At 43.8% G+C, this 23736-nt stretch overlaps 1 protein-coding gene across 1 annotated transcript in view; it reads left to right on the forward strand.

Annotated features, from left to right (window-relative positions):
- Positions 1-23187, forward strand: part of EXOSC5 (exosome component 5) — a 41369-nt gene extending 18182 nt beyond the window's left edge. The window contains 3 exon segments of the mRNA XM_056537814.1: positions 4424-4564; positions 5133-5222; positions 22400-23187. Of these exon segments, the coding sequence (XP_056393789.1) occupies positions 4424-4564; positions 5133-5222; positions 22400-22492 (324 nt within the window). The 3' untranslated portion in view covers positions 22493-23187.
- Positions 23188-23736: the final 549 nt, after the last annotated feature.

Consider the following 23736-nt stretch of genomic DNA (forward strand, 5'->3'; position numbering starts at 1 on the left):
TGCACTACAAATTTTGGGGGTCTTTTTTTCCTTTTACCGCTTGTGAAAAGGAAAAGTTGGGGGATACACCAGCCTGTTAGCGTAAAAAAATAAAGTTTACACTAACCTGCTGGTGTTGCCCCATACTTTTTATTTCCACAAGCGGTAAAAGGAAAAAAAAGACCCCCAAAATTTGTAACGCAATTTCTCCTGAGTACAGAAATACCCCAGATGTGGGCGTAAAATGCTCTGCCGACACACAACAAGGCTCAGGAGTGAGAGCGCACCATGTACATTTGAGGCCTAAATTGGTGATTTGCACAGGGGTGGCTGATTTTACAGCGGTTCTGACAAACGCAAAAGAAAAAAAAAATACCCACATGGGACCCCATTTTGGAAACTACACCCCTCACCGAACGTGACAAGGGTATAGTGAGCCTGAACACCCCACAGGTGTTTGACGAATTTTCATTAAAGTTGGATGGGAAAATGAGAAAAATTATATTTTTTCACTAAAATGCTGGTGTTACCCTAAATTTTTCATTTTCACAAGGGAAAATAGGAAAAAAGCCCCCCCAGATTTGTAACCCCATCTCTTCTGAGTAATAACATAACCCATATGTGAATTTAAAGTGCTCTGCAGGCGAACTACAATGCTCAGAAGAGAAGGAGCGCCATTGGGATTTTGTAGAGAAAATTTGTCCAGAATTGGAGGCCACATGTGTTTACAAAGCCCCCATAGTGCCCCTCACGTAATGTAATAAGGGGTACATTGAGAATTTACGCCCCACAGGTGTCTGACAGATTTTTGGAACAGTGGTCCGTAAAAATGAAAAATAAAATTTTTCATTTGCACAGCACGCTGTTCCAAAGATCTGTGGGGTGTAAATACTCACTGCACCCCTTATTAAATTCTGTGAGGGGTGTAGTTTCCAAAATGGGGTCACATGTGGGGGGGGTCCACTGTTCTGGCACCACGGGGGGCTTTGTAAACGCACATAGCCCCTGACTACCATTCCAAACTAATTCTCTTTCCAAAAGCTCAATGGCGCTCCTCCTCTTCTGAGCATTGTAGTTCGCCAGAAGAGCATTTTACGTCCTAACATGGGGTATTTCCATACTCAGAAGAAACAGGGTTACAAATTTTGGGTGTCATTTTCTCCTATTATCCCGTGTAAAAATGTAAAATTTAGGGGAAAAACTGCATTTTAGTAAAAAAAAAGTTTTTTTCATTTACACATCCAACTTTAACGAAAAGTCGTCAAACACCTGTGGGGTGTTAAGGCTCAGCGGACCCCTTGTTACGTTCCTTGAGGGGTGTAGTTTCCAAAATAGTATGCCATGTGGGTATTTTTTGCTGTTCTGGCACCACAGGGGCTTTCTAAATGCGACATGCCCCCAAAAAACCATTTCAGCAAAAGTTGCTTTCAAAAAGCCAAATGTGACTCCTTCTCTTCTGAGCATTGTAGTTCGCCCGCAAAGCATTTTACGTCCTAACATGGGGTATTTCCATACTCAGAAGAGATGGGGTTACAAATTTGGGGGGGCATTTTCTCCCATTACCCTTTGTAAAAATGGTAAATTTGGGGGAAAAAACTGCACTTTAGTGAGAATTTTTTTTTTTTTTTCATTTACACATCCGACTTTAACAAAAAGTCGTCAAACACCTGTGGGGTGTTAAGGCTCACTGGACCCCTTGTTACGTGCCTTGAGGGGTCTAGTTTCCCAAATGGTATGCCATGTTGGGGTTTTCTGCTGTTCTGGCACCATAGGGGCTTCCTAAATGTGACATGCCCCCCAAAAACAATTTCAGCAAAATTCCCTCTCCAAAATCCCATTGTCGCTCCTTCCCTTCTGAGCCCTCTAGTGCACCCGCCGAACACTTTACATAGACATATGAGGTATTTCCTTACTCGAGAGAAATTGGGTTACAAATTTGGGGGGGATTTTTCATCTATTACCCCTTGTAAAAATTCAAAAACTGGGTCTACAAGAACATGCGAAAAAAAATGAAGATTTTGAATTTTCTCCTTCACTTTGCTGCTATTCCTGTGAAACACCTAAAGGGTTAACACACTTACTGAATGTCATTTTGAATACTTTGAGGGGTGCAGTTTTTATAATGGGGTCATTTATGGGGTATTTCTAATATGAAGGCCCTTCAAATCCACTTCAAAACTGAACTGGTCCCTGAAAAATTCCGATTTTAAAAATGTTGTGAAAAATTGGAAAATTGCTGCTGAACTTTGAAGCCCTCTGGTGTCTTCCAAAAGTAAAAACACGTCAATTTTATGATGCAAACATAAAGTAGACATATTGTATATGTGAATCAATGTATAATTTATTTGGAATATTCATTTTCCTTACAAGCAGTGAGCTTCAAAGTTAAAAAAATGCAAAATTTTCAATTTTTTTCATCAAATTTTGGAATTTTTCACCAAGAAATGATACAAATATCGACAAAATTTTACCACTAACATAGAGTAGAATATGTCATGAAAAAACAGAATCAGAATGAAAGGTAAAAGCATCCCAGAGTTATTAATGCTTGAAGTGACAGTGGTCAGATATTCAAAAAAATGGCCGGGTCCTTAAGGTATATTTGGGCTGGGTCCTTAAGGGGTTAAGTAGCTGTCCAGAGACTTCAATGAAAACGATGGCTTCATCATTGTCTACCAGGCACAGACAGTGCTTTCCATGTTGTAGTGGCTCTGCCTGGTACTGCAGCTCAGTCCCCTTCACTTGAGTGGCAGTACCACTACAAAATGTATGGTGCTGAGCTTGGTAAACAATGAATGATTCACAACCCCCTCAATCAGCTGATTTGCAGGGGTGCTGAGTCATACCCCCACCAATCTGATATTAACAGTTTATTCTAATGAAAACTAATTTTCGTAATTCCCTGATTCCTTACGCAGACTGTCTGTAATCTCATTTATTTCTGTTGCTAACAGAGGTAAGGCCTTGGCAAAACCCCTGTCATTTTCAGTCCCCTAAGAGTAGGGTCGCACGTAGCGTATACACAGCGTATTTCACACTGCGCAGCAGGAAGTGCACTGTGTATTCTCCTATGAGCACACGTACAGGGCTATCCGGCGGCACCCCTGTGTGTGCAGGGAGGTTTGGAGGCGGGGCTGCGCGCCAAAGTGACTGTGACACACTGCTGCGCTTTCAAAACTCACTGCGCACACAAGACTACCACTGTCTGCATATAGGAGAGCACCCAGCAGGTTGTACCCAGCGTGAAATACACTGCGTATATGCTACATGTGACCCTACCCTTAAATAAACTGATGCCAGAAAGTTAAACAGATTTGTAAAGGGGAAATTCTTTTCTTTTTGGAACACAGAGCTCTCTGCTGACATCACGAGCACAGTGCTCTCTGCTGACATATCTGTCCATTTTAAAGGGGTACTCCGATGGGAAAACTTTTTTTCTTTTATATCAACAGGCGCCAGAAAGTTAAATAGATTTGTAAATTACTTCTATTAAAAAAATCTTAATCCTTCCAGTACTTATCAGCTGCTTAAGTTGAGCTGTTCTTTTCTGTCTGACCACAGTGCTCTCGGCTGACACCTCTGTTTGTCTCAGGAACTGTCCAGAGTAGGAGAGGTTTTCTATGGGGGTTTGCTCCTACTCTGGACAGTTCCTGGGACAGACAGAGGTGTCAGCAGAGAGCACTGTGGTCAGACATAATGGATTAAGATTTTTTAATAGAAGTAATTTACAAATCTGTCTAACTTTCTGGAGCCAGTTGATATGAACTTTTTTATTTTTATTTTTTTCAACTGGAATACCCCTTTAAGAACTGTACAGAGTAGGAGAAAATCCCCATAGCAAACATATGCTGCTCTGGACAGTTCCTGACATGGACAGAGGTGTCAGCAGAGAGCACTGTGCTCTTGATGTCAGCAAAGAGCTCTGTGTTCAAAAAAGAAGAAAATAATTTCCTCTAGTATTCAGCAGCTAATAAGTACTGGAAGGATTAAGATTTATTTAATAGAAGTAATTTACAAATCTGTTTACCTTTCTCGCACCAGTTGATTTAAAAAAAATACGTTCTACACCGTAGAACCCCTTTAAAGGTCTGACCAGGATTTAAACAAATTAATAAATATATATGATATATATATATATATATATATATATATATATATATATATATATATACATACATACATACATACATACATATCTATCCTGTCCATAGGTTGTGTTGGTATTGCAGCCCGGTTGAGGTAAATGAAGCTGAGCTGCAATACCACACACAACCTCTGGATAGGTGTGGCAGTGTTTTGTGGAGAAGGCAGACACGTTTTTTCCAAGTGTGAACAGACCCTTTATATCTATTGCATGCAGATAATTTGCCAATATTCATATGCAGACTATTTTGGTGTTATACGTTGTTGTTATTGTTTGAAGCCTTAGCTGCTCCTCTCATAGTTACTCGCCTGCTTCCTGAATGCGGCCTGCATGGGTATGATGGACGCCGGACTCCCTATGCGCGCCATGTTCTGTGGTGTCACCTGCGCTCTGGACAACGATGGACAGATAACCATTGACCCCCCTACAAAAGAGCAGAAGGTGAGTAATCCAGTGCCATCATTACAATTCTCAAAGTATCACCACATGGCAGCGTTTCCCACCCAGTGTGCCTCCAGCTGTTGCAAAACTACAACTCCCAGCATGCCCGGACAGCCGGAGGCTGTCCGGGCATGCAGGGAGTTGTAGTTTTGCAACAGCTGGAGGCGCACTGGGTGGGAAACGCTGCCGCACGGAATTGTCGTATAATATCCATACATAGGTCAGAGGGATAGAAAGTGAAAGTAAAGCAGTTTCCATAGCAACCAATCAGACTTTATTAGTTAATTTTTTAAAGACCGTTTTGACAACGTAAGAAGCAATCCAATGGGTCGTCATTAGTAACCGCTTTAGCTTTGATCTCCTTCTTTTGAATAAAGCAAATGTTATTTAGATAATATCTATGGAATTTTCTTTTTTTCTTTTCTCTTTTTTTCTTTTTTCTTTTTTTTTTCATTTAGATTTTTTTTTTGTAAAATCTAAATCCAAACACCCCCATCCCAGCCAAATATTAAATTGAAAGTTGTCAAGGGAATGAGATGACTAATTCCATGCTGCGTTATGTTACCAGGATAGCCGCGCTGTTTTGACGTTTGCCATTGAAAGTACAGAAAAGAAAATATTAACCGTTTCCACTCGAGGCGTATACTCCCCTGCAGAGGTAAGTGCCAGGCTGCTGCACTGCTTCTATACACAAATCACGAGGAGCATAGAAGCCCACCAGAAGGGAAAATACTCCCTTGTATCTACACATAACATTATTGTCATACAAACCCGAATTTTTTCTTTGTCAGTGCCGGAGGTGTCTGGCAGCGGCAAAAGACCAATTTTTTTTTGTTTGGCTACCCAACGTAACATGCCCAGCGGTCCACGCTCCTTTGCAGGCTGATCGCATTCTTTATGGGGCCCTAAAAATACTCTTGTTGGCAGATCTCCCTGTGTAAATTGCCGCAGCCGACAATAAAGAAAGTGAATGACTGCATGAACGTTGCAGTTTTTGTTTGCATGTCCAGCCACTCCTAAAAATTTAAAGGGGTTATCCAGGAAAAAAAATTTTTTTTTACAGATATATATATCAACTGGCTCCAGAGAGTTAAATAGATTTGTAAATGACTTCTATTAAAAAATAATAATAATCCTTCCAATAATTATCAGCTGCTGAAGTTGAGTTGTTCTGGTCTGTCTGGCAACATTGCTCTCTGCTGACCTCTCTGCTTGTCTCGAGAACTGCAGAGTAGAAGAGGTTTGCTATGGGGATTTTTGATCCGTTTTTACTTTTGAACATGCTCAGAACAAAATATTATTATTTTTTTGTTTATTAACTGAACAAAAACAGATACAAACGGATAACATCCGTTTGCATCAGTTATTGTCCTTTTTAAATTTTGACAGGAGAAGAACGGAACAGCCGTATGAACGCAGCCTAAGAGCCATAACTTTTATATTTTCCATCTACACAACAATATGAGAATTTTTTTTTATTTTTTTTTTGCGAGACCAGTTGTACTTTCTAATGAGGTCCTTTCTTTTTCCCATGTTGCATGCTCCAAAACCAAAAGAAAATTATTTTATTGCTTAGATAAATTCCTACCCCCGATTGCTGCTATCGCTGCCTCTGGCCCTTCCAACCCCCCCTCCCGGGGCTGCCTCTGGCCCTTCCAACCCCCCCTCCCGGGGCTGCCTCTGGCCCTTCCAACCCCCCCCTCCCGGGGCTGCCTCTGGCCCTTCCAACCCCCCCTCCCGGGGATGCCTCTGGCCCTTCCAACCCCCCCCTCCCGGGGCTGCCTCTGGCCCTTCCAACCCCCCCTCCCGGGGCTGCCTCTGGCCCTTCCAACCCCCCCTCCCGTGTCCGCCTCTGGCCCTTCCAACCCCCCCTCCCGTGTCCGCCTCTGGCCCTTCCAAACCCCCCTCCCGGGGCCGCCTCTGGCCCTTCCAAACCCCCCTCCCGGGGCCGCCTCTGGCCCTTCCAACCCCCCCTCCCGGGGCCGCCTCTGGCCCTTCCAACCCCCCCTCCCGGGGCCGCCTCTGGCCCTTCCAACCCCCCCTCCCGGGGCCGCCTCTGGCCCTTCCAACCCCCCCCTCCCGGGGCCGCCTCTGGCCCGGCTGTCCGGGCATGCTGGGAATTGTAGTTTTTCAACATCTGGAGGTCCGCAGGTTGGAGACCACTGCTCTAGATAATATTACAGATTGCTCTCTACTTAGGATATTGCAGTGTTCGCAGCGCTGGATTCTACATAGGGCCTAACCTGTTGCCTTATGCCAATAGTGTCTGCATTACTGTACGGAGACGCTCGTATAGCACCGGGGGCCAAGATGCTGCATTATGCTAATTTCAATATTTTTGGACAGTCTTGAGCAGCCTCCAGGCCCAGTGAATGATGAGGTCTGGCAGGCTCTGTGTCTGCACATTTTGCAGTCTGCCACACTCCTTGAGCTTGGAAGGTTTGGAGTAAACGTTGCACTGAGACTACGGCTGTCACTGACCAATGGACGATGGCTGCAATTCGGACACTGCAAGGTCCGTCTGTTTTTTGCACCCATGAAATGATGACCCCTCTAGGACTGAAGATTAGGAGCAGGGATGCAGTACATTTTATGACTTTGCTAATGCAGATGCTGAAACCTGTAAGACCAGTGGAAAAGATTAGAGATGTAGACCCCCTGCCAGATACCTAAAAATGATAGACGCCTCTAAGACTGACCAGACATTTGGGTACCTTGACTTGCACTTCACACTTGACCTGGTATAGTAGATATGCAGATAGATCTAGGGCCAATATATTCGAGTAGAGGCTTTGATAGTTCTAGGAATAATGTAGAAAATAAGACTCAAACCTCTTGGTCGGATATATCAGAGCTGACACTTTATACTGCAGTAGGATTCATGTGTAAGATCAGAGATGCAGACGTCTATAGGAATGAGAGATTTAAAGAGTTAATATTCAGACACCTCTCGGACTGATGCCGGAATGCAAAGATTGTACCCTGTAGTTACTGCAGATACACTGGGTGGCTTAATAGGAGAGGGGGGGGGGGGGGTGTCACCTTCATGGAGTCATTCCCTTCCGTTTTCTGGGCTCAGACCACAATTAAGACTTTTTCCAACTATAACTTGGGGGGAAAAAAACTTAATCTACCAAAAAAAATAAAAAATACATTGTAGACTCTGCACTTTTCCCACCTAAAATCCCCCAAACAATGCCTCCCTTGGTGCCCTGAATAGTATAAGTCAGTAGGTAAGTGTGTTGGGAAGGGTAGGGGGATTGGGTGATGCTAGGTAGTTAATTTCCATCCATTAGATAGATGCCCCCCCCCAAGTAGGTAGATGGGAAGAGAATCCCCCTATTAGGTAGAAGTCCATGGTGGGTAGGTAATTCCCGCTATTAAGTAGGAGCCCCCAGTTGGCAGATAAGTAAGGAGTCCTCCCTATTAGGTAGAAGCCCCCGGTAGGAAATCCACCCTATTAGGTAGAAACCCCTAGTAGCTAATTAGGTAGGGAATCACCCCCTTATGAGGTAAACCCCCCCCCCCCCCCATTAGGTAGAATCTCCCAGTAGGTAAAAAAGGTGGAAAATCCTCCCTATTAGGTAGAAGCTCCCAGTAGCTTGGCAGGTGGGGTCCCCCCTTTATTAGGCAGAAGCCCCACAAGTAGGGAGATGCTCTCATTAAAGGGGTACTGCGCTGCTCAGCATTTGGAACAAACTGTTCCGAACGCTGGAGCCGGGAGCTCGTTACATCATAGCCCCGCCCCCTCAATGCAAGTCTACGGGAGGGGGCGTGATGGCCGTCGCGCCCCCTCCCGTAGACTTGCATTGAGGGGGCGGGGCTATGACATAACGAGCTCCCGGGAACAGTTTGTTCCAAATGCTGAGCAGCGGAGTCCCCCTTTAAGTAGTTTCCCCCAATATGTCCGCTCAAAAAATAATAATTTCACTTAGCTTCCCTCTGCCCCTGTGATCCTGCTCCGCTGGGGTACAGTACAGGAAGTTCTGTTCATCACCGGACTCCCTATTCCTGTACATTAGGGGTGATTTAGGCGACTGCGAGGCCTTAGGCGTCCATCATAATTCGCCAAATTAGAGAGCTGCTTCAGCACATAAACATTGCAGGAGGGACTCCGTAATGTGTCACCAGTGCCCCGTGTGCTGCCATACTCCCAGCATTTGGAAGGAGAGCGGACACTGCTGGAGGAGCATGGATTCGGTGCCCACACTTGTTCTCTGTGCACATTATAGTCTATGCTAGGAGTAGTGGGACCTGTAGTACTTCCGCATTTCCTTCCAGTCTATATTTATTCTTTCTAGATATACCACCTCCTCCATATTGTCTCTGTGCGGAAGCAGTAGTCAGAGAATCACAGGGATAATAGTGACCATAGCAACTACCTGGATGGAGTAAAGATTTCAGGGCTAAAACGAGGATAATGCGTTACACATCCCCATTTGCCAAATGAATACGAAAAAATGGCAGGATAATTAGAATAAGTCAGAATATAAATAAGAAAAGTAGTGTCTAAAACATAGACATAAATAAGATTACATTTATTAAATGGTATTCTGAGGTCTGAGGCAGGGCCCTTGCCGCAGACTACCCGCTAAAATAAAATATGGTTACATGACGGTAAAATGATATTGCACTTAGTGAATGGGGCGATGGTAGGGGGCTGTGTTTCAGTGCACATGATGGAGCAGTTTTAATTGGACTAATCCAATCGAAAAGAGGGGTATAGGTTCCAGATAGATGGGTTGGTATGTCCAATAAACAGTTTTTGGTAGCGCTGGAGCCTCGCGATTCCGAGCCCACTAAGATGACTTATGTGCGCAGTAGCGCTGTAGATGTATCCTCTATACCCAGACGGCACTGGGACAAAGTACAAGAGTGTAAGTCAGGCACTTAGTAGCAAAAAACAGTCTGCGCTTGTAGATCTTCCGGATCAGTGCCTCTCTGCCCCGGCAGCACGGGGAAGGTGTGAGAGAGGTGAAGAGGTCCGGCACTGTTGAATAATGCCGGGTACGATGAGAAGGTAGTAGTAATCTGTAGCGTGTGGCAGTGCTGGAGGTCCTTAGTATTAGATCCCTCTCTACCCCGACGGCGCAGGGAGAAGATGAGAGGGCAATGAAAACCCAATACTGTAGTGGCAAGATGTCCCAAATAGTCCTGACTTCTTGTGCAACAGGCAGTCTTGGACCAAACGTGTTTCGGGGAGCCACGTCCCCTTTTTCAATGGTGGAGATGCAAAGACTTTTTTTGCTGTTTATCCCTGGCATTATGGGGAAAGTGACTGAGCAGACACTCAATTACAAAATCCTGACAATGAACAATTCCTAGATCTAAAGGGCAAATTGAAGTCTGTGACTTGAAGTCTGGTTGATATTTCTCAGTGAAAAAGTTGGCAATTCTAGCACTAAGAGGGCCCAAAGGAGGCACTGTTAGGGCCCATTCACACTACAGAATTTTCCAGTGGAATTTCCACGAGCAATGTCCATTCTGCTGCTCAGCACCCACCATCGAAGCTCCATAGAAGTCCCAGCACTAAGCTGTAGTGAATGGGATGGATGATGTATTATAACTGAGAGACTCGTACACCTCTAGGACTGATGTATTATACCTGAGAGACTCGCACACCTCTAGGACTGATGTATTATACCTGAGAGACTCGTACACCTCTAGGACTGAAATATTATAACTGAGACTCGTACACCTCTAGGACTGATGTATTATAACTGAGAGACTCGCACACCTCTAGGACTGATGTATTATACCTGAGAGACTCGTACACCTCTAGGACTGATGTATTATACCTGAGAAACTCGTACACCTCTAGGACTGATGTATTATACCTGAGAGACTCGCACACCTCTAGGACTGAAATATTATAACTGAGAGACTCGCACACCTCTAGGACTGATGTATTATAACTGAGACTCATACACCTCTAGGACTGAAATATTATAACTGAGACTCGTACACCTCTAGGACTGATGTATTATACCTGAGAGACTCGTACACCTCTAGGACTGATGTATTATACCTGAGAGACTCGTACACCTCTAGGACTGATGTATTATAACTGAGAGACTCGTACACCTCTAAGACTGGTGTATTATAACTGAGAGACTAGTACACCTCTAGGACTGAAATATTATAACGGAGAGACTCGTACACCTCTAGGACTGAAATATTATAACTGAGAGACTCACACACCTCTAGGACTGATGTATTATAACTGAGAGACTCGTACACCTCTAGGACTGGTGTATTATAACTGAGAGACTCACACACCTCTAGGACTGATGTATTATACCTGAGAGACTCGTACACCTCTAGGACTGATGTATTATACCTGAGAGACTCGTACACCTCTAGGACTGATGTATTATAACTTAGAGACTCGTACACCTCTAGGACTGATGTATTATACCTGAGAGACTCGCACACCTCTAGGACTGATGTATTATAACTGAGAGACTCGTACACCTCTAGGACTGATGTATTATAACTGAGAGACTCGCACACCTCTAGGACTGATGTATTATAACTGAGAGACTCGTACACCTCTAGGACTGATGTATTATAACTGAGAGACTCGCACACCTCTAGGACTGATGTATTATACCTGAGAGACTCGCACACCTCTAGGACTGATGTATTATACCTGAGAGACTCGTACACCTCTAGGACTGATGTATTATAACTGAGAGACTCGTACACCTCTAGGACTGATGTATTATACCTGAGAGACTCGCACACCTCTAGGACTGATGTATTATACCTGAGAGACTCGCACACCTCTAGGACTGATGTATTATAACTGAGAGACTCGTACACCTCTAGGACTGATGTATTATACCTGAGAGACTCGCACACCTCTAGGACTGATGTATTATAACTGAGAGACTCGTACACCTCTAGGACTGATGTATTATAACTGAGAGACTCGCACACCTCTAGGACTGATGTATTATACCTGAGAGACTCGCACACCTCTAGGACTGATGTATTATACCTGAGAGACTCGTACACCTCTAGGACTGATGTATTATAACTGAGAGACTCGTACACCTCTAGGACTGATGTATTATACCTGAGAGACTCGCACACCTCTAGGACTGATGTATTATAACTGAGAGACTCGTACACCTCTAGGACTGATGTATTATACCTGAGAGACTCGCACACCTCTAGGACTGATGTATTATAACTGAGAGACTCGTACACCTCTAGGACTGATGTATTATAACTGAGAGACTCGCACACCTCTAGGACTGATGTATTATACCTGAGAGACTCGCACACCTCTAGGACTGATGTATTATACCTGAGAGACTCATACACCTCTAGGACTGATGTATTATAACTGAGAGACTCGCACACCTCTAGGACTGATGTATTATACCTGAGAGACTCGCACACCTCTAGGACTGATGTATTATAACTGAGAGACTCGTACACCTCTAGGACTGATGTATTATACCTGAGAGACTCGCACACCTCTAGGACTGATGTATTATAACTGAGAGACTCGTACACCTCTAGGACTGATGTATTATAACTGAGAGACTCGCACACCTCTAGGACTGATGTATTATACCTGAGAGACTCGCACACCTCTAGGACTGAAATATTATAACTGAGAGACTCGTACACCTCTAGGACGGATGTATTATAACTGAGAGACTCGTACACCTCTAGGACTGATGTATTATAACTGAGAGACTCGCACACCTCTAGGACTGATGTATTATAACTGAGAGACTCGTACACCTCTAGGACTGGTGTATTATAACTAAGAGACTCGTACACCTCTAGGACGGATGTATTATAACTGAGAGACTCGCACACCTCTAGGACTGATGTATTATAACTGAGAGACTCGCACACCTCTAGGTCTGATGTATTATAACTGAGAGACTCGTACACCTCTAGGACTGGTGTATTATAACTGAGAGACTCGTACACCTCTAGGACAGATGTATTATAACTGAGAGACTCGTACACCTCTAGGACTGATGTATTATAACTGAGAGACTCGTACACCTCTAGGACTGATGTATTATAACTGAGAGACTCGTACACCTCTAGGACTGATGTATTATACCTGAGACTCGTACACCTCTAGGACTGATGTATTATAACTGAGAGACTCGCACACCTCTAGGACTGATTTATTATAACTGAGAGACTCACACACCTCTAGGACTGATGTATTATAACTGAGAGACTAGTACACCTCTAGGACTGAAATATTATAACGGAGAGACTCGTACACCTCTAGGACTGAAATATTATAACTGAGAGACTCACACACCTCTAGGACTGATGTATTATAACTGAGAGACTCGCACACCTCTAGGACTGATGTATTATAACTGAGAGACTCACACACCTCTAGGACTGATGTATTATACCTGAGAGACTCGCACACCTCTAGGACTGATGTATTATAACTGAGAGACTCGCACACCTCTAGGACTGATGTATTATACCTGAGAGACTCGCACACCTCTAGGACTGATGTATTATACCTGAGAGACTCGTACACCTCTAGGACTGATGTATTATAACTGAGAGACTCGCACACCTCTAGGACTGATGTATTATACCTGAGAGACTTGCACACCTCTAGGACTGATGTATTATAACTGAGAGACTCGTACACCTCTAGGACTGATGTATTATACCTGAGAGACTCGCACACCTCTAGGACTGATGTATTATAACTGAGAGACTCGTACACCTCTAGGACTGATGTATTATAACTAAGAGACTCGCACACCTCTAGGACTGATGTATTATACCTGAGAGACTCGCACACCTCTAGGACTGAAATATTATAACTGAGAGACTCGTACACCTCTAGGACGGATGTATTATAACTGAGAGACTCGTACACCTCTAGGACTGATGTATTATAACTGAGAGACTCGCACACCTCTAGGACTGATGTATTATAACTGAGAGACTCGTACACCTCTAGGACTGGTGTATTATAACTGAGAGACTCGTACACCTCTAGGACGGATGTATTATAACTGAGAGACTCGCACACCTCTAGGACTGATGTATTATAACTGAGAGACTCGCACACCTCTAGGACTGATGTATTATAACTGAGAGACTCGTACACCTCTAGGACTGGTGTATTATAACTGAGAGACTCGTACACCTCTAGGACAGATGTATTATAACTGAGAGACTCGTACACCTCTAGGACTGATGTATTATAACTGAGAGACTCGTACACCTCTAGGACTGATGTATTATAACTGAGAGACTCGTACACCTCTAGGACTGATGTATTATACCTGAGACTCGTACACCTCTAGGACTGATGTATTATAACTGAGAGACTCGCACACCTCTAGGACTGATTTATTATAACTGAGAGACTCACACACCTCTAGGACTGATGTATTATAACTGAGAGACTAGTACACCTCTAGGACTGAAATATTATAACGGAGAGACTCGTACACCTCTAGGACTGAAATATTATAACTGAGAGACTCACACACCTCTAGGACTGATGTATTATAACTGAGAGACTCGCACACCTCTAGGACTGATGTATTATAACTGAGAGACTCACACACCTCTAGGACTGATGTATTATAACTGAGAGACTCGCACACCTCTAGGACTGATGTATTATAACTGAGAGACTCACACACCTCTAGGACTGATGTATTATAACTGAGAGACTCGCACACCTCTAGGACTGATTTATTATAACTGAGACTCGTACACCTCTAGGACTGATGTATTATAACTGAGAGACTCGCACACCTCTAGGACTGATGTATTATACCTGAGAGACTCGCACACCTCTAGGACTGATTTATTATAACTGAGACTCGTACACCTCTAGGACTGATGTATTATAACTGAGAGAGTTCGTACACCTCTAGGACTGATGTATTATAACTGAGAGACTCGTACACCTCTAGGACTGATGTATTATAACTGAGAGACTAGTACACCTCTAGGACTGGTGTATTATAACTGAGAGACTCGCACACCTCTAGGACTGATGTATTATACCTGAGACTCGTACACCTCTAGGACTGATGTATTATAACTGAGAGACTCGTACACCTCTAGGACTGATGTATTATAACTGAGAGACTCGTACACCTCTAGGACTGATGTATTATAACTGAGAGACTAGTACACCTCTAGGACTGGTGTATTATAACTGAGAGACTCGCACACCTCTAGGACTGATGTATTATACCTGAGACTCGTACACCTCTAGGACTGATGTATTATACCTGAGAGACTAGTACACCTCTAGGACTGGTGTATTATAACTGAGAGACTCGCACACCTCTAGGACTGATGTATTATAACTGAGAGACTCGTACACCTCTAGGACTGATGTATTATAACTGAGAGACTCGTACACCTCTAGGACTGGTGTATTATAACTGAGAGACTCGTACACCTCTAGGACTGGTGTATTATAACTGAGAGACTCGCACACCTCTAGGACTGATGTATTATAACTGAGAGACTCGCACACCTCTAGGACTGATGTATTATAACTGAGAGACTCGTACACCTCTAGGACTGGTGTATTATAACTGAGAGACTCGCACACCTCTAGGACTGATGTATTATAACTGAGAGACTCGCACACCTCTAGGACTGGTGTATTATAACTGAGAGACTCGTACACCTCTAGGACTGGTGTATTATAACTGAGAGACTCGCACACCTCTAGGACTGGTGTATTATAACTGAGAGACTCGCACACCTCTAGGACTGGTGTATTATAACTGAGAGACTCGCACACCTCTAGGACTGATGTATTATAACTGAGAGACTCGCACACCTCTAGGACTGATGTATTATAACTGAGAGACTCGCACACCTCTAGGACTGATGTATTATAACTGAGAGACTCGCACACCTCTAGGACTGATGTATTATAACTGAGAGACTCGTACACCTCTAAGACTGATGTATTATACCTGAGAGACTCGTACACCTCTAGGACTGATGTATTATAACTGAGAGACTCGTACACCTCTAAGACTGATGTATTATACCTGAGAGACTCGTACACCTCTAGGACAGATGTATTATAACTGAGACTCGTACACCTCTAGGACTGATGTATTATAACTGAGAGACTCGTACACCTCTAGGACTGAAATATTATAGCTAAGAGACTCAGGCACTACTTGTATGGATATCTTACGGCAGAGATATTTGCACTCCTCCAGGACTGATATGTTAGGGCACAGACTTGCACTCCAACCATGGCTGATGTATTAAGGACAACATTCAGACACCTTCAGCACATATGTATAAAATCAGAGACTCCCATACCTCTAGGACTTATATAAGCGACCTCTAGGACTGGTGTATTAGAGCAGTGTGGCTCATGTTGGTCCGATTACCTCAGCCATTTGCCAACTTGCTGGTATATTTCCGGGCACCCTCTGCACTGGATTTATTAGAAGTCATTCCCTCGCCTCTGAGGCGGTAGCCCCTCCTGGTGGCCGGCAGATTATTACAATCCCCCTGGGTAATTTCCTGGCCCAGTTCTCAGCATTTGTCATTTTCAGTCAGCACACGGATCTGTAGCCTGGCATCACTGCGCCTGCCAGAGCTTCTCCATCTAATTGACCAAATGCGACACTTCTCCCTAATGTGAGCTCAATGACCAGGTGTCTGCACAATGAGACTGGAAAATTGCAGGCTACCCCCGCCCCCGATCAATAAACTGTTTATACAGGCCAATAAGGGCGCCATTAACTAAATGATCAGCTGGCACTTGTGACTGAGGCATGAGGAAAGCTGCCCCCCATAGCTGTTGGCTGTCCGGGCATGCTGAGAGTTGTAGTTTTGCAACAGCTGGAGGAACCCTGGTTGGGAAACACTGATCCAAGCACTAAAAGACCAAGGAAGCCCATGCCGCTTTGTTCTGTGAGGATGCATGGGACACTCAATTAGAAAACTGTCCATGAATTAATCATTCTGATTATTATGTTTTATTTACTTAAAGGGGTACTCCGGTGGAAAACTTTTTTTTTTTTTTTTCTTAACTGGTGCCAGAAAGTTAAACAGATTTGTAAATTACTTCTATTTAAAAATCTTAATCCTTCCAGTACTTATAAGATGCTGTATGCTCCACAGGAAGTTATTTTCTTTTTGAATTTCCTTTCTGCCTGACCACAGTGCTCTCTGCTGACACCCCTGTCCATTTTAGGAACTGTCCAGAGCAGGAAAGGTTTGCTATGGGGATTTGCTCCTACTCTGGACAGTTCCTGACATGGACAGAGGTGTCAGCAGAGAGCACTGTTGTCAGACAGAAAGGAAATTCAAAAAGAAAAGAACTTCCTCTGTAGTATACAGCAGCTGATAAGTACTGGAAGGCTTAAGATTTTTTAAGATTAAGAAGTTATTTACAAATCTGTTTAACTTTCTGGTACCAGTTGATTTAGGGGTATTCCAGGAAAAGGGGTATTCCAGGAAAAAAATACTTATTTAAAAGTTAAACAGATTTGTAAATTACTTCTATTAAGAAATCTTAATCCTTCCAATAGTTATCAGCTGCTGAAGTTGAGTTTTTCTTTTCTTTCTGACAACAGTGCTCTCTGCTGACATCTCTGCTTGTCTTAGGAACTGCACAGAGTAGGAGAAAATCCCCATAGCAAAACTCTTATGCTTTGGACAGTTCTTGAGACAAGCAGAGATGTCAGCAGAGAGCACTGTTGTCAGACAGAAAAGAACAACTCAACTTCAGCAGCTGATAACTACTGGAAGGACTAAGATTTTTTTACTAGAAGTAATTTACAAATCTGACTTATAGAAGAATGTGAAATGAGCGGCTCTCACCACTTCCAGGTAGCGACAAACTTCTTTATTTCTTAAAGTGCAGTTAGGACATAAAGGTGCAGGGAGACAGGAACGCCGGATAATCCGGTAGACTGGTCACAGCCGTATCGTGCGGAAGCACGATACGGCTGTGACCAGTCTACCGGATTATCCGGCGTTCCCCCTTAAACTTTTTTTGTATTCAGGTTCTCACACCCATTTTTGCTAAAATAACAAAAGCTCTGCAGTATTGGTTGCCGTCTTTAAATGTCTGTATTGTCAAAATTTACCCTAAAATTAGAACTCCATCTTAAAGGGGACCCGTTGGCTTTCCTTTCATGTTTGTTGTAGCAAATACTTGCATTCCCTATACAATAATAATTCTAGAGCCTCTTTCTTTGCTGCTCCTCTATTATTCCTCCTAGAAATGTATGAAAATAACTGGGCGTTACTATACACCTTGTTTTAGGATTATTACAGACACTGTACTAATTAGACAGCCTCTGTGTGTAGGGAAACGCCCCCTTAAACAAGGGTGGAATGTTAACACCCATTTGTCAGTTTATTCATATATTTCCAGGGGTAATAACAGAGGAATGTTACAAACACTGGCTCCGATTTATTAAAACTTAGAGTACCTCTCATGATATTGTTAAAATTGTATAATCCTCCCAGTTCACTGCCCCCATCATGATAAACCACCTCCTGCCTTTATTATCATTATTTTTTAGTGTTCTACCTTGATATTTTCTGCTCAGTCCCAGCCAGATTCACAGACTGGGAAGGGGCGTTCCCCAGCAGGCGTGGCATCATCTGAAGCCATACAGGGGAGAACTTCCTCCCTCCCTCCCTCTGCTACACACAGCCCAGAGCAGTTCAGCATGAGATGAGCTATGATTGGCTAAGGCTGCACAAATCTCTCTTTTGCTCTCTTTCGCTCTCTTTCTCTCTTTCACTCTCTTTCGCTCTCTTTCGCTCTCTTTCGCTCTCTTTCGCTCTCTTTCTCGCGCTCTCTTTCTCGCGCTCTTTCTCGCGCTCTCTTTCTCGCGCTCTCTTTTTCTCTTTCTCGCGCTCTCTTTTTCTCTTTCTCGCGCTCTCTTTCTCTTTCTCGCGCTCTCTTTTTCTCTTTCTCGCGCTCTCTTTTTCTCTTTCTCGCGCTCTCTTTCTCGCGCTCTCTTTCTCTTTCTCGCTCTCTTTCTCGCTCTCTCTTTCTCGCTCTCTCTTTCTCGCTCTCTCTTTCTCGCTCTCTCTTTCTCGCTCTTGCTCTTTCTCGCTCTCTCTTTCTCGCTCTTGCTCTTTCTCGCGCTCTTTCTCGCGCGCGCTCTTTCTCGCGCGCGCTCTTTCTCTCTCCTTCCTTCCTTACTTCAGACTGCATTTCCTGATTTTGGACTTCTTCCAGGCCAGCAGGAGTCCAAAGTCTGTGCAAGAGATGGGGGGTAAATGTGCTCTGGACAAGTAGGGAGACACCTAGTGGCAGCTTTTTAAACACAAATAAAACATAGAAAACATTGTGTTTTTTTTAAACAAACTACATTAGAAAGCTTTATTTACCATCACAAGTGCAATAGCACAAATTTGTTTTAATGACATTGTCCATTTAATGGTTACACAATGTAAACTTAGACAGTCTAAAAATGTGGCAGATTTTTCAATGTGGTGCGTGCTGTTTGATAGATCTGTCACATTTAGTCCAGCTACTAGTGGATTGAAAAATGTGCACCAAAATTCACCTTTTTGGCCAAAGTCGTGTCGGGACCACACAGTTTTATGGCAGGACTCACCCACTTTTCCTGCAATTTCCTGCCAGGCCGCACACCTTCTGTGGGTGCAGTGCAAAAGTGTCTAAGGGTATGTTCACACATGTGCATGTATGTATCCTGTATGTGGTGCTCCGTCCCTTCATGTACTGACTGCAGACGCCTGGCTCTGCTTCTCCGTCCTGTCTTGGCGGATTCTCTGCAGTGCCAGAAATTGCGCGATTTGCGTTGTGGTGTCCTCCGCAGATATGAGGGTCCCTGGTAGTAAGAGAAGGCAGGGCTGTTTTTTGTTATTCTCTTCTCCTCCTCTGTCCCTGTACTAGTGTCTCCCAGCTGGAGCAGTTCTCATATTTTGTCTGATGGTTCCTCTCTGGTGAATACTGATGACTCCAGCGCCTTCCTGTCTGTGTCGCTGTGCAGATGTCCCATAGTGCGTCTCTGTCAGTGTCACCCTGTGGTGAGGGCAGTCTGTTCTCGGAGCTAACCGAGGTCCCCTGTATTGGGAGGGACAGCCAGAAATCAGACCTTATTTATTTTACCCTAAACAGCATAGAACATCCATATTTACAGATTTCTTATGTTACATTACAGTGGGAGGAACATAACGCGTTACCTTATGATATGGTCCATCTATGCCTCATTGTAGTACACGCAGTATCTCACCCTGCAGTGGGACGACCATCCATGTGTAATTGCTGGATTATGTCACACTAAAGTAGGAGGGACATCCATATCACATAGCTCTAAACTATCCCTGTCTTATTCCTGTATCATTTTACCCTACAGTTGAAGGAGCTTAGCTTTTACCTGCCTTATGTTACCCCATAGTAGGGGGATATCCATTTCTCATAGCTCATTTATGTATCCTATAGAAGGGCCATCTATGTCTCATAGTTCCCCTATTCTACCCTATAGTAGGATGGACCTCCATGTCTTATAGATCCCCTATGTTACCCTATTGTAGGATGGACATCCATGTCTTATAGATCCCCTATGTTACCCTATTGTAGGATGGACATCCATGTCTTATAGATCCCCTATGCTACCCTATAGTAGGATGGGCATCCATGTGTTATAGATCCCCTATGTTACCCTATAGTAGGATGGACATCCATGTCTTATAGATCCCCTATGTTACCCTATTGTAGGATGGACATCCATGTCTTATAGATCCCCTATGTTACCCTATAGTAGGATGGACATCCATGTCTTATAGATCCCCTATGTTACCCTATAGTAGGATGGGCATCCATGTGTAATAGATCCCCTATGCTACCCTATAGTAGGATGGACATCCATGTCTTATAGATCCCCTATGTTACCCTATAGTAGGATGGACATCCATGTCTTATAGATCCCCTATGCTACCCTATAGTAGGATGGACATCCATGTCTTATAGATCCCCTATGTTACCCTATAGTAGGATGGACATCCATGTCTTATAGATCCCCTATGCTACCCTATAGTAGGATGGACATCCATGTCTTATAGATCCCTTATGTTACCCTATAGTAGGATGGACATCCATGTCTTATAGATCCCTTATGTTACCCTATAGTAGGATGGACATCCATGTCTTATAGATCCCTTATGTTACCCTATAGTAGGATGGACATCCATGTCTTATAGATCCCCTATGCTACCCTATAGTAGGATGGACATCCATGTCTTATAGATCCCCTATGTTACCCTATAGTAGGATGGACATCCATGTCTTATAGATCCCCTATGTTACCCTGTAGTAGGAGGGCTATCCATGTCTTATATATCCCCTATGTTACCCTATAGTAGGATGGACATCCATGTCTTATAGATCCCCTATGTTACCCTATAGTAGGATGGACATCCATGTCTTATAGATCCCCTATGCTACCCTATAGTAGGATGGACATCCATGTCTTATAGATCCCCTATGTTACCCTATAGTAGGATGGACATCCATGTCTTATAGATCCCCTATGTTACCCTATAGTAGGATGGACATCCATGTCTTATAGATCCCCTATGCTACCCTATAGTAGGATGGACATCCATGTCTTATAGATCCCCTATGTTACCCTATAGTAGGATGGACATCCATGTCTTATAGATCCCCTATGTTACCCTGTAGTAGGATGGACATCCATGTCTTATAGATCCCCTATGCTACCCTATAGTAGGATGGACATCCATGTCTTATATATCCCCTATGTTACCCTATAGTAGGATGGACATCCATGTCTTATAGATCCCTTATGTTACCCTATAGTAGGAGGTCCATCTATATCTTATAGATCCCCTATGTTACCCAATAGTAGGAGGACTATCCATGTCTTATAGTTCCCTTATGTTACCCTATAGTAGGATGGACATCCATGTCTTATATATCCCCTATGTTACCCTATAGTAGGATGGACATCCATGTCTTATAGATCCCCTATGTTACCCTATTGTAGAAGGGCTATCCATGTCTTATAGTTCCCTTATGTTACCCAATAGTAGGATGGACATCAGTGTGTCATACTTTCCTCATGTTACCCTATAGTAGGAAGGACCTTCTCTCTCAGTTGTCCAATGGCAGAAACCACCTGCCGGAGCTCCCTCATTCCTTGTTACCCTACAGCAGGGATAGGCAACCTTCGCCATTGCAGATGTTATGGACTACATCTCCCATGATGCTCTTACAGCCAAAATTCTGCCAAAGCATCATGGGGGATGTAGTCCATAACATCTGCAGTGTTGAAGGTTGCCTATGCCTGCCATACAGTCCAAACAGGAGACCCTCCAGATCCGTTTCTGCGCGCCCCCTACAGCAGACAAGGCTTCCGTGTCTCTTAGCTCCCGGTGTAATTTCGCAGGTGAAGGTATTTCATGTCTTATTCTTCCTCCGATGTCCCCCTGCGCTGCAAGGATCTGCCCCTATTTATCATTTTCCCTGTGTGTGTCACCCTATGGGGGGAAGAACACCCATTTAGCCTGGTATTCTCTATTTTGGTGTGTTTAGATTCCCGGTCTATTCTCTCTTTTTTTTTTTCTTAGTACTTTTTCCCCCCAGGCAGACGGAGTGAGAGACAATTTAATAAAATGATGTTAAGAGAATCATTAAAATTGAACAAATAGCTGCAGCTCCCGGTGGCAGTTCATAAAGTGAGCGGGTGGAGGACGGGAGGCGGAGGCGGTGGGTGCGGGGAGCCTGGGGGTTTCATAATGTGTCTTCTCCACGTTTCATGCGGATAGCTGACGCTCTCTCCTCACTGCTGTCTCTTCTCTCCCCAGCTCCAGCAATGTATAGCAGCCGCCCAGATGTCAGCCCAAAAGATCTTCCACTTCTACAGGGACTCAGTCAAGAGGCGATACTCCAAATCCTAAGAGAAGAATGTTACCATATCTTGTCAAAATGTTATTTTGTTCCCCCCCCCCCCTCTTTCCTTTTACGTCACACTTTTTCAATATATTTTATGTAAATTTGCAATGAGCTGTTGAGGCGCGAGGCCCAGGGTGTCTCATAGATCTGAGCAGGGCCTTCTGATTTAATAGGCATTCATGTAGATCAGTGTTTCCCCAACCAGGATGCCTCCAGCTGTTGCAAAACTACAATCCCCAGTATGCCCGGACAGCCTTTGGCTGTCCGGGCATGCTGGGGGTTGTAGTTTTGCATCAGCTGGAGGCACCCTGGTTGGCAAACGCTGATATAGATGTTAGGTAAGCCTGCAAAATAAACAAGTGGTGTATTTTCGGAATCTCCAGGAGGCCATATAGATCTTTGAGTGTTTCCCAGAAACCTTTAGTTGAATGCATGGAAAAGAAAAAGGTTCTTTTTAAAAAGTTAAAACCATTCAGTATCGTGGATCCCTTGGGGCTTTCCAGCTGTCACAGGACTATGTCTCCCATCATCCCCTGACAGCTGGCATGATAGGAGATGTAGTTTTGCAGCAGCTGGAGAGCACTGCTGTATATACTAGTCCTTCGTAAACTTGTATTCCCGGTATTTACACTGTGGCGCATTTGTCATTTTGTAGTTTAATAAATATTTTTCAGCTGTTTTTATAGAATTCCCAGCGCTTGTCTCTGTGTAAGCGATGTGAGTCATTGCAGCATTTCAGTTTGAAGCAGAGCTTAAAGGGTTATTCAGGATTAGAAAAAACAGGTCTGCTTTCTGGCAAAAAAACAGCACCAGCCCTGTCCTCAGGTTGGACGTGGTATTACAGCTCTACATTATTCCCTTCTGAGCTGCAATACCGCAGGCAAACTGAGCACAAGAGTGGCGCTGTTTTTGGAAAGAAGCAGCCATTTTGTTCTAATCCTGGATAACACCTTTAACCCCTTAAGGACCAAGCCCATTTTGACCTTAAGGACCAGGCTGATTTTATTCTTGCATTTTCGTTTTTTCCTCCGCGTCTTCTAAAAATCATATCTCTTTTAAATATTTATCCACAGACTAGTATGAGGGCTTGTTTTTTGCGTGACCAGTTGACCTGCGTAATGACATCACTCATTTTACCATAAAATGTATGGCGCAAGTACCACGGCACCATGACGAACATTTACATCCATTGTCGTTAAAGGGGTACTCCGGTGGAAACATTTTTTTTAAATCAACTGGTGCCAGAACG

This window comes from Hyla sarda, chromosome 9, assembly GCF_029499605.1.
Source record: "Hyla sarda isolate aHylSar1 chromosome 9, aHylSar1.hap1, whole genome shotgun sequence".
NCBI lineage: Eukaryota > Metazoa > Chordata > Amphibia > Anura > Hylidae > Hyla > Hyla sarda.